Here is a 14,318-nt window from a genome sequence, read left to right as displayed (position 1 = left end):
ACACAATATTATATCGTAAAATTCCAAATGTTATATTATGTTTCCCTCTTCGGTTCAACTGTAGATACCATTCAAGGTATGCCAATTTTATTAAATTTTTTGGTTTCAGAGTGACAAATATTGTTTTAAAACTATATATATTTGAATTATTTTAAAAAAATATATATTATAACAAAAGTATTGTTAACATTTTTGTAACAAATTTTCTTTTGTAATAAACAAACGCACTTATATTTTAAAAATTATTTAAGTGTTAAAAAACAGAGAAGCTTGCTGATTAATATATATTTGCTTATATATAAAATATTTTCAACAACAGTTTTTGGATTCTTTTTTTAAATACCATGGTGACAAAAAGGTTTAAATTCGTGTAAATTGTTTAAACTCTTCACTACTAACACAATTTTAATAGCTTGTTTTTTAATTTACCTTGAATCAGAAACTTGACAACGGGAAAGGAAAAAAAATATAATATTAAGAAAATTGAAATCCTATTTGATCCTATTTTTACTAATAACTAATAATTGTGAATTATAAGAGTGTTACATTATTTTTATTTTAATATTATATAATTTGAATTGATTTCTGTATCAAGCTTGAAAAGTATGAAATAATTTTTTTGCTTTCATAATTATTATTGATGAAATTTAAGAAAACATTTCCTCAAAATAAAATAAAAAAAATTGAATATTTCCCCTTTTAATGTCAGATGGGCTTTCACTACAAGGAAGTGCAACAATTCTGTTCATTGAGAAATCTGAATTTTACCATGTTACTATTACCTTATGGCCTATTAAAAGTTGGTTTGGGCTTAATCTTTTTGTCATTCGTGTGACAGAAAAGAAGGCCCATGTGGATCAACCAAAAGAACTAGGCCCGAGCTGTAATACAACATGGATAACCAAAACCCAAAAAGAACACCAGACCAAATTAAGTACAAGAAGGTTGACGATAAAAACTTATTTTAGTATTTTAAATTATAAATGTTCATCGATTTATTTTTAAATTTTATTAAAATTTTATTTTTATTTCTAATTTATAAATTATTATTATTTTAATATAAAATAATAACAAAAAAGTAACACAAAACAACCAAAATAAGTAATTGTTTTATAAAATTTCAAACTAGAATAATCACTATTTTTAATTTAAGAAATTAAAATAAATATTTACTTCTTAAATAGTCTTTTTTTAAAATCAAATAAAACAAAATTTATTACAAAAGATGTAAATTATCTAATGAAAATTATTTTAGTTTAATATGTGATATTGAATTTAAATTTCAATTAAATATTGGAAATGATTGTTCCAGCTTGGAGGTAGGGAGAACAAAAAGTCGCATATAGAAAATTAAAGCACTTTTCAGGTTGAGATTGGAAGAAAATTTGTTCAGAAGGCTTAGAAATTTGGGCTATTTTAGTAAGGTGTCCAAATTGTTTGGGAAAAGATGTTATTGAAATGAGAGAAGAGAATGACACACTTTTCTATTTTCAATAGGTATATTTAAATTAAATAAATTTTTAAAACCAAAGATATAAAATAATGAATGAAACACAAATATAATGTGTTAATTGAATATTTATAACCTTGAATAGTATATAATTTTACCAACTTAAATATATAAAAAAAAATTATTTCAAAAAATATCCTCCCAAATAATCTTAATACGTCTCTAATAAATCATGTGAAAGATTAGAAACATGTGTTGAATGAAAGTAATTGGGTTGATCACTCTCATCCATAAATTTCATCTCCCAATTCTCATATCTGAATCTAATAAAAAAGCAACAATGGGTTGGAACTGAACCCCATTTACCTTTTTCTTTTCAGCACGTTCCTTAGTACTATGACCATCACTTGAATTATTAACCTAAACTAGCCACTACCCATTAGACACTTAACACTGTAACAATTAGACACAATAATTCTCTCTTTGTTGACCAAAAAAGCATTGCCTCTCCATTTTGGAAGATGTTTTCTGTAAAACAGAAAATATTGAGTGGATTTGGATCCTAATTTCCAAATACAAAAATGGGTTTCGTAAATTAGGGTTCATACCCATTACTTTTTATGCAAAAATAAATAAATAAATAAAACCATTGATGTTTGGTTGGTTCTGGATTAAGACCTAATTAGATTCAATTTACATTTTCAGTGGTTCGAGAACAAATATTTGAGCGACAGACAGCTATAACTGTCCACAAAATATCCCTTCCAACCAATACTAATGCCTTCTCTTTTCTTATCTTTATTGTACGTGCGAATTGTCTACCAAGCATTTCTTTCATTTTCTGACTTTAATGAAACAGACCATGGATTTTATATACTAAATTTAAAAGTATTATGTACTGAAATATCAGGTTTAATTTTTTATACATATGATTTGAAATATATATATACCAAAATACAGTATTTAAAAAATACAGAAATATAAAATTCAATAATATTTTAAAAAAATATAATGTTTTTAATATATAATATTTTTAAATCCCACGTTAAAAAAAGTTCAAATTATCATTTGCGAAGATAAACAAATAAAGGACGATCAAAATCAATCAATCACGCCGTCAAGTCTGCTGGCATTTTTCAAAACAATTAGGAATTTGCAAAGACAGCGATATGCCTCCGTTAACTTCAACTGTTGTATTTTATTTTATTTTATTTTGAATGTATTGTTTATTGGTTGCCGAAATCCCAAAGTTATAGTCATTAATTTGATTAAATATTGTTGGTGTCAAATCAAACTTTATTCAAGGATGAATTGTCAATTATATTTAGTATTTTTCTATTACATTTTCCTCCCAATTCTTAGCATGTGATGTAGACTATACCCCACACACATAATATTCAAGCTCATCAACGGATAGTGACCTTTAAGTCTATATTATTTATACAGATTAGTGATTGCTAATTAATGAATATTAATATGCTTAATTCCTTCAGTTTGCTATTGGCTTATTATTATTTAAAGAGATGAGGATTCTCCTGAAATCTATAAGTGAATTTCAAGATTAATTGTGCTAAAGGGTTATAGAAAGTTGAAGGAAATAAATTTATTAGCATATTGTGGAAAATCTTCACATCATTATATGGAAAAACGTTGAAATTGAAGAAAGAAAAAGAAAATGTATAATTGAAGGAAAGTGGAATGCTAGAGGTCAAAGTACACCAAGCTACACGCCTTGCATGACATTTACATTTAATTATGATTAATCGATTACAAATAATTAATAGGTAATTAGTTCAAGAAGTATAAGTTCAATCCTTTTTAAAGCAAAAATTTAATTCATTTAAAGTGTTATATTATGTAAAATAAGAAGGTAAAATTTTAATATATTATTCAAATTAAATATTTTATAAATATGATTAATTTTTAATTATTAATGGATAAAATCTCTTTTTTTTTTCCCTAAAAAATAGCGATAACAATAAAGATAAGCTTAATTTTAATTAAGATAGAGTTTAAACTCTTGAAAAGCCCCTCCGGAACCGACTCATTCGGCGTCGAAACAACGTTTTTATCCTTAGCACGGTGTCGTTTTGATTCCATCCAACAGCAAACAGCCACGTGGCGCAGAATAAAAGCGTTGGCGACACGCTAAGAAATGACTACGCGGTTTTGCTGTTATCTTTGTTCCACGCGACACATGAACCTGCCGTCGCCCCCCCCTCTCTCTCTCTCTCTCTTCTCTCCGATGGAAGAAACCCTCACATAGAGAGAAACACACATACACACATTCAATTCAATTCCTCAACCACCCCTTTCACTCGCCACAACCAAAACCATTAACACCCCACGATCCCACCCTTTTCCTCAGTTTTTTTTTTGTTGCAAAAAATCGTGTTTTTTGGGTTCGTAACAGAATCTGGTGAAAATTTTGAATTGTGGGTGTGGATCAAGTTTCGATCTTGCGGGATCTAGATGATGTCTTCGGGGACATCCTCGTATTGGTGTTACAGATGCAGTCGATTCGTGAGCGTGTGGCGACAAGACACGGTGGTTTGTCCCGATTGTGACGGCGGGTTCATCGAGGAAATTGAGCATCCGGCGCGTTCCGTACACGTCGACGGCCGCCGGCGAAGGTTTCCGGCTGCGGCGATGTACATGATTGGCCAACGCCCAAATTTCGATCAGAATTCCCGCCCTTCTCTCCGGCGAAGCCGCCGGAATGGTGGCGACCGGTCGCCGTTCAATCCGGTGATCGTGCTCCGCGGCGGCGCGGTGACGGAGGAGGGAGGAGAGAGTCGTGGGTTTGAGCTTTTCTATGATGATGGTGCTGGTTCTGGTCTTAGGCCTTTGCCTCCAAGCATGTCAGAGTTTCTTCTTGGATCTGGTTTTGATAGGCTTTTGGAACAGCTTTCTCAGATTGAGATAAACGGTATTGGGAGGTATGAACATCCTCCTGCTTCAAAAGCTGCCATTGATTCATTGCCCACTATTGAGATTGATGAGAGTCATTTAGCAATGGAATCACACTGTGCTGTTTGTAAGGAGCCTTTTGAGTTGAACACTGCGGTTAGGGAAATGCCTTGTAAGCATATATACCATCCTGATTGCATATTGCCGTGGCTTGCACTTCACAATTCTTGCCCCGTTTGTCGCCATGAGTTACCTTCTGATGCCCCAAATCCACCTCCTTCAGGGCAAAATTTAAGCTTAAATGAGGAAGAGAATGTGGGGTTAACCATTTGGAGGTTACCTGGTGGAGGGTTTGCTGTGGGAAGGTTTTCTGGTGGGAGAAGAGGTGGAGAGAGGGAGCTTCCTGTTGTTTACACTGAAATGGATGGTGGGTTTAACAATGGTGGTGAACCTAGGAGGATTTATTGGTCTTCTAGAGGGAATAGAGGGAGAGAGAGAGGGAGGTTGAGTAGGTTTTTTAGCAATTTGTTTGGTTGTTTCATGGTTGGAGTTAGAACTCAGCGTTCTGATTCTAGTGGAGAGTCTCGGTCTATGAGGGCAAGTTCATCATCTCGTTCTAGTGTTGATCCTTCTCCACGTTCACGTAGGACTTGGTCTATGGATGTGAATAGTGGAATGAGGCAATGGTAACTTGAGGGAGGATAAAAATCTTAACTTTGTTTATGGGTTCCCCATATAAGGCAAGGGAAAGTTCTGTTTTATGTCTTGGTCAAAGTGTACATAATGGGATTGAATCGAGTCGAGTCGATGATGCAATTCAATCTCGGGTTCATGTGAATGTGATTCTCACATTTTGAGCTGCAGATGAATGGAGAATTGTGTGGGAATTGGAACCCGGTGTTGGGTGGGGAACTGTTGTGTTAGCAATATCCATTGTGGACAAGAAGTGAAAGCTATGGGAGAAAGCTGTTGAAGAGAGGAGATAGAGGGAGAACCTGTGCGGTATTTGTGTATCTTTTGGTTTTTGGGGGGAAGGGGGAGGGGACATAATGATCAACCAGTACCTTCATTCCACTTTGATAATGAACTGAAGCACCTTCATATTACTTTTTTATTTTATGTTTCTTCTTTCTCATCATTGGTAAACTTAAGAAGCTAGCTTCAGTTTATGATCCTTCAAATTCTTGTCATATTATGTCATTGGTTTTTTTTTTTTCCAAGGAAACATAAGTTCAAATGCACGGTAAGTATATTGCCTTGAATTGGTTTTGTTGATGATGACTTATTTAATTTGATGCTGAAATGTATGTCGCTTTTACCGCACTACATTTGTGTAGTTTTCCTACTTAACAAAACAATTGATTCTTTATTTCTTAACAATAATTTGTCTGCCTTTAATTGAGTTTGTCTCCATCTGCTTTAGCTTTAGTTCCCCATTTTATGGATCAAGTAGCAGCATTTAACTTTCTATGGTCCAATACCTATAGAACATTAAATATTCTAATACTATATTGATACTGTAGTTCAGTATAATTAGGACACATGAATTTTGTCCATGGAAATTCCGGGTGAAATGAACATATTCAGGAGCGAAATGGATTTGGATTTTTTCTTCTGTTATTGAGTAACAGAGTAGGGCTATATCAAAAGAGGATCCGAATCTCTCTTGTGTGTGAACCCATCATCGACTTTGTGCTTCACACATTTTAGAATACATACATCATTCTCTTCAACTCTTCTTGTTAGGGAAAATAATCAAATCAGCAATTTTGTGTGGCTAGTGATTTAAGGATTTAGACACCTGAGTAACATTTCTCAGCCATATATGAATATAATGTGTTGAGTCCTAATGCTTAACCCATCACTCTATATTAACATTGTACATCGCGGCTTTTATGATTTTATCAGATTTCCTTCAAATTGTCGTTCCTACCCTTTAAGAATTCGTACTATTTTATAGCAATGAGTAGTGGGCTCTATATATATCGAGCATTGGCGTCTACCAATTATCATGAGGGTAGAACGGCACCAAATAAGCCCTTCTAACCAAACCAGATAAGTTTGATTTCTTTACCTTTGAGTAATGATACTCTTAATATTATTATTTTTTACGATTCTTACAACGTAGAGAGACAGGGAGAGAAAGAAGGATGAATGTGATGAGAGAAAAACGAGTGGGATGAAATTTTAAATGAGATAAAGAGACAACGAAAAAATATAATGAAATTGTACAAAGTACAGATCACATCATATAAGTCATTCTAATGCAAGCCTTTTTTTTTAAATATCTTTTCTTTTTCTTGTAATTATATTTTAGACAAAAGTTACTTTAATAGAAATGACAGTAGTAGAAAATCACTAAAAAGTGTAGGGCAAATTTTGTTGTCATCACTCTTTCTGTACAAGTTATAACAACTAATATAAAGTTACAATTTTTATAACTCGGAGAAAGGTTATAGGGAGACGATTTTCTTGATTCTAGTTGAAACTGTCTTTTCTTTATTTAGCAGTTCCTAGAAGGCATTGCAACGTGCAAACCTGCTACTGTTGTAAGGACACTATAAATAAACAAATGTGCAATTGGAATTGATGGGATTTAATGCCATTCCAATGGACATAGTACTTCTTGTGGCTTAAAATAAGGCTCTATCTGAGTTCCTGAGTTGTACACGTTTGGACAACACTATTATTGGCGAAAATGGTTTAGTTCTGGTGGGGGCTGCCCATACAGTTGAGGGTAAGAAGCTGAGATGGTTGAGAGCAAGAACATCAAAATAATTGCACGTGAATGTTGGGTGGATACTAAGTTGCTGTTTGGTTTCATAAAATATTTTATTTTGTTTTTTAATTATAAATTTGTCACATTATTTTAATTTTATTTTCTATTTTTAAAGATTTGTATAAAAATAATTACAATAAAATTTAACGAAAAACTAAGTGACAATTTTATACTTCAAATAAAATGATTTTTTTTTCATTTTCTATATTTACTTTAGTTACAAGCAACCACCTTATTTTTATTTTTTTTTCAAGATATGTTTTTAATGTTTGTTTTACAAATATTTCAAAATAAGATGGTTTTATAATTAAAAATAAAATATTTCCTATGCCCAAATAGTTTTGTCCACGTTGCATTCAATTCATAATAATTTCCACACATGTTTTTAACATCAAGGAAGTTTGGAAATTGGTAAGGGATCTTATGCGATGACAACATTAAGGTAAATGGTATTGCTATTGCTTGGTATCTTTTAATGGAGAGAACATAAATATGCCATATGCTTAAAGCCTTGAACAAGGAAATCATTATTCCTATTGTTTATAATTTAGATTATTGAAGGATCCTAATACATGTTTTTATGGAATCTTCATTTCCTCCCCCATTTATAAGCCAATTTTGAGAATATTTTCTTCTTCTTTTTTGGTCATTCCGAGCTATAAGAATCAAAATCATACAACAGGGACACCAATTATGGGTTGTGGGTTGTGTGTGAGCTGTGTAATTTAATATTATGATATTGTTATGCTAAACAAGTTGCCACGTTTCTTTTTCAAAAAAATAGGAAAATTCTTGCCACGTTTAAGGTAAATAATTTAGTTAAATATTTATTTATTTAGTTAATATAATATAATATTTTTATTGTACTAATTTTATTTAAATAAGTTAAATAATATATTTTAAGAGGTTGTATATATTTTTATTGAAATATATTAAAAAATAATGAGAATCATAAATCATAAGTTATTTTTATAATTTTTTCCAAAAGTATCTTTTATTTTCCAACTTTTGTATATATAAAAGAATTTTCTTATTAAATATAATTTATATAGGAAGAAATCCACTTTCACTTCAAATCACTCATTCCACTTAATAATTTTTTTTAAAATGTCATATTTTATAGATCTAATTGTTAAGTTAAAAATTTACATTAAATAAAGCCTTCGAAATTTAATAATATTTTAAAATTATTCAATGCTTTTCAAATAATTTTATTTTAGTATATAATATATTTTAAAAAATATACATAAATGTAAAAAATGAAATTATACATTTATGAGTATTCATTTTATTTAAATTTTAATATATATAATTATTAAAATAACATCACGTCTCTCTCTCTCTCTGTGTATGTATAAATTCTTTATAAATATAAAATTTACCAATCCAACAAGCTAATTTGTTAATAAAATATAATATTTATAAAAAATAGTTGAAATAAATATAACTAAAATTGTTCTTATGATAAGTGAATTCCCGCATGCATTGGCACATACTGACATACACATGTATATTCTCGCTAGGTCTTCTAGGATGACAAAAATATCTACAACTTCAGATATTATGAATTACCTGTGACTGGAAAGATGGATATCCATTTAGTGAAATGGCATATTATGATACTCATCCAACAAATACCTGTTTGTTTATAAATATAGTTTTATTAAATATTATTTATATATTATATTTTTTATTGCTTTCAGTTGAGATAAAATTAATTAATTATTTTTATAATAATTTTGATCGATAAGCATATAACTAATATAATTATACGCTGTTAATATTATATTATAGTATTGATATTAATTTCTTATTTATTAGACTAGGTATATATCATATTTTAATTTTTTTATAAGCAAAATATATATTATTAGAGAAAGTTTAAGGGAATTCAAAATCCAAATAAAAACATAAAAAATAAAATCAACAATTACACAGAATCATAATCATGCTAAGTTAAGGCAAATACAATTTCGTGAGTTCAGATACCGATCAGCTAATAAAATAGTTTTTTCTTTATTAACAAGTGATAGTCACTTCCAAAATCTCAAAATAATAGAGTTTAAGACTTCCTTCTCATCCAAAATACCATAAAAAAAATATCATTCTATTTCTATGTAACCACAAAGATCACACTCTATTTACCGAATTAATTAATAAATATATCTTTTCTATTTTACTACAACTAACACCAATCTGAGCAAGTAAGTGAGTTGATAAATCTAAAGATAAAATCAGTGAAAATCTAAGTCAAGGCATAGTAAAATACTAAATTCGAGATAAAATTGAGCACATTAAAAATAGATGACTTGAAAGTTCCTCCAAACTATGGCAGAAGTAACAATTTATATCATCAATTTGATCATCACGATAAATCAATAGACTTTTGCAAAGAAGTGCATTCAACATCAATTGTCAAGAAAATACTAAACACTTAAGAGAGACCTTTCCTCTCTATAGCTTTTGCAAGACATTCACTGTACACTTATCTATACTATTAGGATCACCAAAAAGTTTAAATAACCATAAATACGTAAATTGTACTGAATAATAACTTGAAAATTATGTCTTCCATACTCATTTATCTTCTTGTAACACCTTAAACGAAACTCTATTAACAAGAGGTATAGTGTACCTATTTTTTGAAAATCCTTAATCTAGGTTTGAGGTGTTTATTTTCCCAAGTAGGTACATATTATGGTTGCTCTATGAATTTGGTGTTTAGATTGCATAAATTTAGTAGAAGATTAACTATTGTGATTTAGTGTTATTACATTTCACTCCAAATCATTCATATACTTTTTTGATATATAATTTTTAAGTTTATAAATATAGATAATAGATATCCCTAAATACCTACTATTTATATACACCACAAAAAGATTGTTGATCATTAACAAATAAAAATGATTAAATATTAAGATAGTATTTGTCATATAGTCTTTATTTAAAAAGAAAAAAATTGAACTATTACATAAATTCTAAAGGTCATACTAACAAATAATGTTATTATATCAATGTTTGATGTATTCATAATATATATTAATAATTTTATTAATTTTTTATTTATATAATATATTACATTCTTAGTATAAACTTATAATATCTATAGTAATAATTTATTTATATTAAATATAATAAATTATTAATAAGTGACACACACATATAGAGACACAGATACTGGATAAGCATTACCTGGCTGGTCCAATTCACATCCCTACTCTCATACTTTATTAAATCTCCTTCTCTTCTTTCTATCATTTTCTGTTTCGCATCCAAAATTGACGTTTGTGTTTGGATTCAAATCAATGCCACCTACAGCGTAATAATTTTCTTTTGTCGCCTACTCTCTTCCATTCACCATATTTTTCAGATTTTATTTCGTTTCCTCACTTTTAACTCATTCGCTGCACCTTTTCTGTAAGGGTTGGGGTACAGTTCAAGAAACTTTATCAAAAGAATGGATACATTTTATAAAGTAAAATATAAAGTTATAATTAAATATTAATATTAATAGTCGAACTTAAATAACATATGCCAAACATTAAATTTGTTGAAATTTATTTTGTTAAATTTTCAATGGTCAATATTACAACTTTATCGTGCGATTTTTTTTTTCAGATTTCTCTGTTAAATGACAAAATAATTAGCGACAATGATGAATACTGTATATTTTTCAACCTCTTTTCCAATTTGTATAGTGGGAATTGTTGGCAACACTTTTTTTAGCCGTTCTTATTGAAGATAGTTCACAAAGAACAATATCAGTATAGTAGTCTTCGTTATTATTTTGTTTATTATTGAAGGTGATAATTTTGTTGGCTCCTTATCGACTCAGCTTCTCTATGTGTGTGTGTTTATGCTAATTTAGCTTTCATATGTACAAAAAGATCATGTTACACTCAAATATTTCAAGGATTTGCAGGGTGAATCCAGTGGTTTATCATTTATTTACTTCTCAATCTATAATCTATTTTGATAAATAATCTCTAATGTTATATATGAGTTTGAGTTTGGATGGATAATCTAATTAATAATTTCTACTAACCTCGTATAATTATAAGATTAAGGTAGTGTCATGTATATTATATATAAATGTTTATTGAAGTAAAGTTCGATTAATAAATTTGCTAGATATCAATGTAGGGCAAAGTACCCTAAGGCTTATGAGGGGAGAAAGCTAGAGTTAGTATTATAATAAGGTTAGAATCTTCATTCTGGATACTCTAGCTGGCTGCAAACTCGTGGAGGGATTGAATTGTAAGAGAGAGTAGAAAAAAAACATTTTGTTCATAGCATCTATACCAAGTTTATTGTAGTTTTTATAATATTTTAAATTCTAATATAGATCAAATTAAATTGGTTATAACTAATACATAAAAGTGTTGAGATTACTTAGCCAATCATAGAGCTTAATAATTCATGAATTGGAACTGGGAAGGACCGGTAGGTAGTAGCAAGTTTTATATATATAAGCATGCCACCTTTTGAACTAACATCTTCAAAAGGAGAAGAACATCAATTAACCATTTAAGGAATTAATTAAAACCCATTGGGATTGCTAAGAATCAACTTGCGTCACTCTCTCTACACACAGTTTACCTGATTGAGAAATCACACCAAATCCATTTTAGTTCTTTCTTCTAAAGCAAATTTAACAGTACGTTTGCTAGGAATTAACTATTTAACATGTATTCCTAGTTAATAGAGTTTATGGAAATTTCAAGTGGGAAATGCATCACTAATTTTCTCCTATGAAATAATTAAAATGCAAGACAGACCCAATTATCAGTTGACCAATAATTAAAAGGAAAGGTAGTTTTCTATCGTTTTTAATTTAAAGGCATATAGGGTCATTAGGGTACTAACACCAAATCCTTGGCCCATGTTGCCAGAAAAACAAATTAGATAGCATTGAAATTTCTCTCAATTTGATTCTTTTATGACACCCGTATGACAGCGGTGTGTCATTATGTGCAATTTTCAAAGGAAAGAATGAAGCTGATGCTGCTCTAATTGAAATTTGATTGTTTTTATATATGGTCCAATCTTAGTCTTAAGGAAGCTGTAAGGGACTTGGATAAGTAAAACGGACAAGAAATTATCACTCAATGGCGTGTAGTTTGGCCACGATGCTAATTTTGAATGGAACAAATGACCAATATTTTTTATGGTAATGACAATTTTGGATTTTTGTCCCTTCAATCAGGGCGAGTTTTAATAAATTTTATAAAAATTGTTTCATAATATGATTTACTTATCCTTTTCTTAAGTTAGTTTTATACTCCTACGTTATATAGTAAAGAAATAGAAATAAATACAACAGATAAAACATAATTCTTTATAAATGGTAAAGCAGATACTATTAAATATTTAATTATTTCAAGTATATAAATAAAAATAATTAATTTTACGCAACAACAGTAATTATGTTAAATATTCATTAACTTTTAATTATATTACACCATTCGCATAATCATTTACTGAGGAGAAGTAGCTTGAGGTGAACCAAGAGAAGTTTAGAATGATCATGCAATACATCCTACTACAAATTGGCTACCAAATTGTTAGCTGCAACAAATTTAAACTTAAGTAGGTTAATTCAGAGAGAATTTAGAGGAAGAAAAAACGTCTAGGAGAACAACCCAATTGTATGATTTCGTAAAATAAAAACTAAAATAAGTTTAATATTTTTTAATTCAACAACTCATATTAATTTCTTGCTTATTTGTATACTCACGCGTGCACCCGTAAATATTCAACTTCTGACGTAAAAGTATCAAGACATTTTATCTTATTAATTAAGAATAAAATGTTTAAAGTTTGGATAATAATTTTCCTTTTAGTTATTTTTTTAGAAGTGAATTAAGTCTAATCTATTTTAAGTATAAAGACACCAATTATTAGAGGGAAGGAGAAAAAACTTAAATGTGATGTGAAATTGACTAAGCAAGTATTAGACATGATTATATTTCACGAAAAGCTCCCTCCGCCCAAAAAGACAAAATTGAAGTCACATTTGAATGTAAGTCGGTCTTAATTATCATAATTTTTGCTGAAAATATGTTAACAAAATTCTTAAACCATTAGTTAAAAAATTTAAAGTAAGCTAATATCATTTTTTGGAAAGAAAAAAAAGTGAAGTTTTTTTAAAGGCAACTCTTATCTATAGAGTATGATTCTACGACACTTTTATGGGAAAGAAAAGAATGAAACAGAACTCATATTGCCATTATTTTCGCTACAAATCTTACCTCTATAATGAATGTACAGAAATTTTACTCTTCTGAAGTCTTGAAAAGGTTAAAAGCTGTTGTCGTGATTAATTTATCACTAACCAGGTCTGCTTAGTGAAAACTCTGCCGTGTTAATCTCACATGTCGAGGCTACTAATAAACGAAATTCAATTTAATATTTTTCTCGATTCAATCAACTTTAACTTAATAGTTTATTACTGGAGACAACTATACAATCAAATCTTACTTAAAACATATATTTCTTATATCTAATCAAAAGGTAGAGTCCAAATCAAGTTGAAACTTTTTATTTTATATTGATTTGACTGAAATTATAGAACATTAGTCAGCTTGGCCGCTAGTGTTCTCTAACTTCTCTCACAGATCACCATGTTTAAAATTAGAGTGGCTATCTACATTTTAAATCATTATTTAATAGTATATTTAGGCAAGTATGTGTCTCAATCTACATTCAAACTCACTAATTTTTAAGGGTCAAGAAAAAATAAACAGGCCAGCTCATTACCCTCACAACATAGCCTTTTTTTTTCCTGTTTTTCTTAAAATTCAGTACTTTATGTCTATGCTTATACCTTCTAGATAGAAACCTTTTTTCTAAAGAAAGCGTTGGCAGCATCAGACTTTGTCTTCGTTTTTGTTAGCTTACCTTTCAAATTAATCATGGCGTTATTGGAATCAATCAAGCTTCAGTGCCATATATATATATATATATATATATATGTATATGTATATGTATATATATATACGAGTAGATTTAAGAGTTAAGACCATACAATGAATGTACTTTCCGCCCAAGAATAATACTATAAATGCAAAAATGAAATGCACAATTTTTAATATGGAATAAGAAAATGAGTGTGAAAATAATCAAACAATTATGCAGTCAAATCCTATATATAAAAGCAAACAAACATTACCGTAA

General features: G+C 29.6%; 1 protein-coding gene across 1 annotated transcript; it reads left to right on the top strand.

Moving 5' to 3' along the window:
* The first annotated feature begins 3,633 nt into the window (after positions 1 to 3,633).
* Positions 3,634 to 6,548, top strand: LOC113850307 (probable E3 ubiquitin-protein ligase RHC2A). Its single transcript, XM_027480794.1, has one exon. It carries the CDS (start codon positions 3,923 to 3,925, stop codon positions 5,048 to 5,050), a length of 1,128 nt encoding a protein of 375 aa, XP_027336595.1. The 5' UTR covers positions 3,634 to 3,922; the 3' UTR covers positions 5,051 to 6,548.
* Positions 6,549 to 14,318: the final 7,770 nt, after the last annotated feature.

Source organism: Abrus precatorius, unplaced genomic scaffold (assembly GCF_003935025.1).
Source record: "Abrus precatorius isolate BTA unplaced genomic scaffold, Abrus_2018 Scaffold9, whole genome shotgun sequence".
Lineage (NCBI taxonomy): Eukaryota > Viridiplantae > Streptophyta > Magnoliopsida > Fabales > Fabaceae > Abrus > Abrus precatorius.
The sequence above is the reverse complement of the archived record's forward strand: the minus strand, read 5'-3'. Positions and strand labels throughout refer to the sequence as shown.

Coding starts and splice junctions, on each gene's coding strand:
- LOC113850307 (XM_027480794.1), top strand. CDS start 3,923: ATGATGTCTTCGGGGACATCCTCGTATTGGTGTTACAGATGCAGTCGA.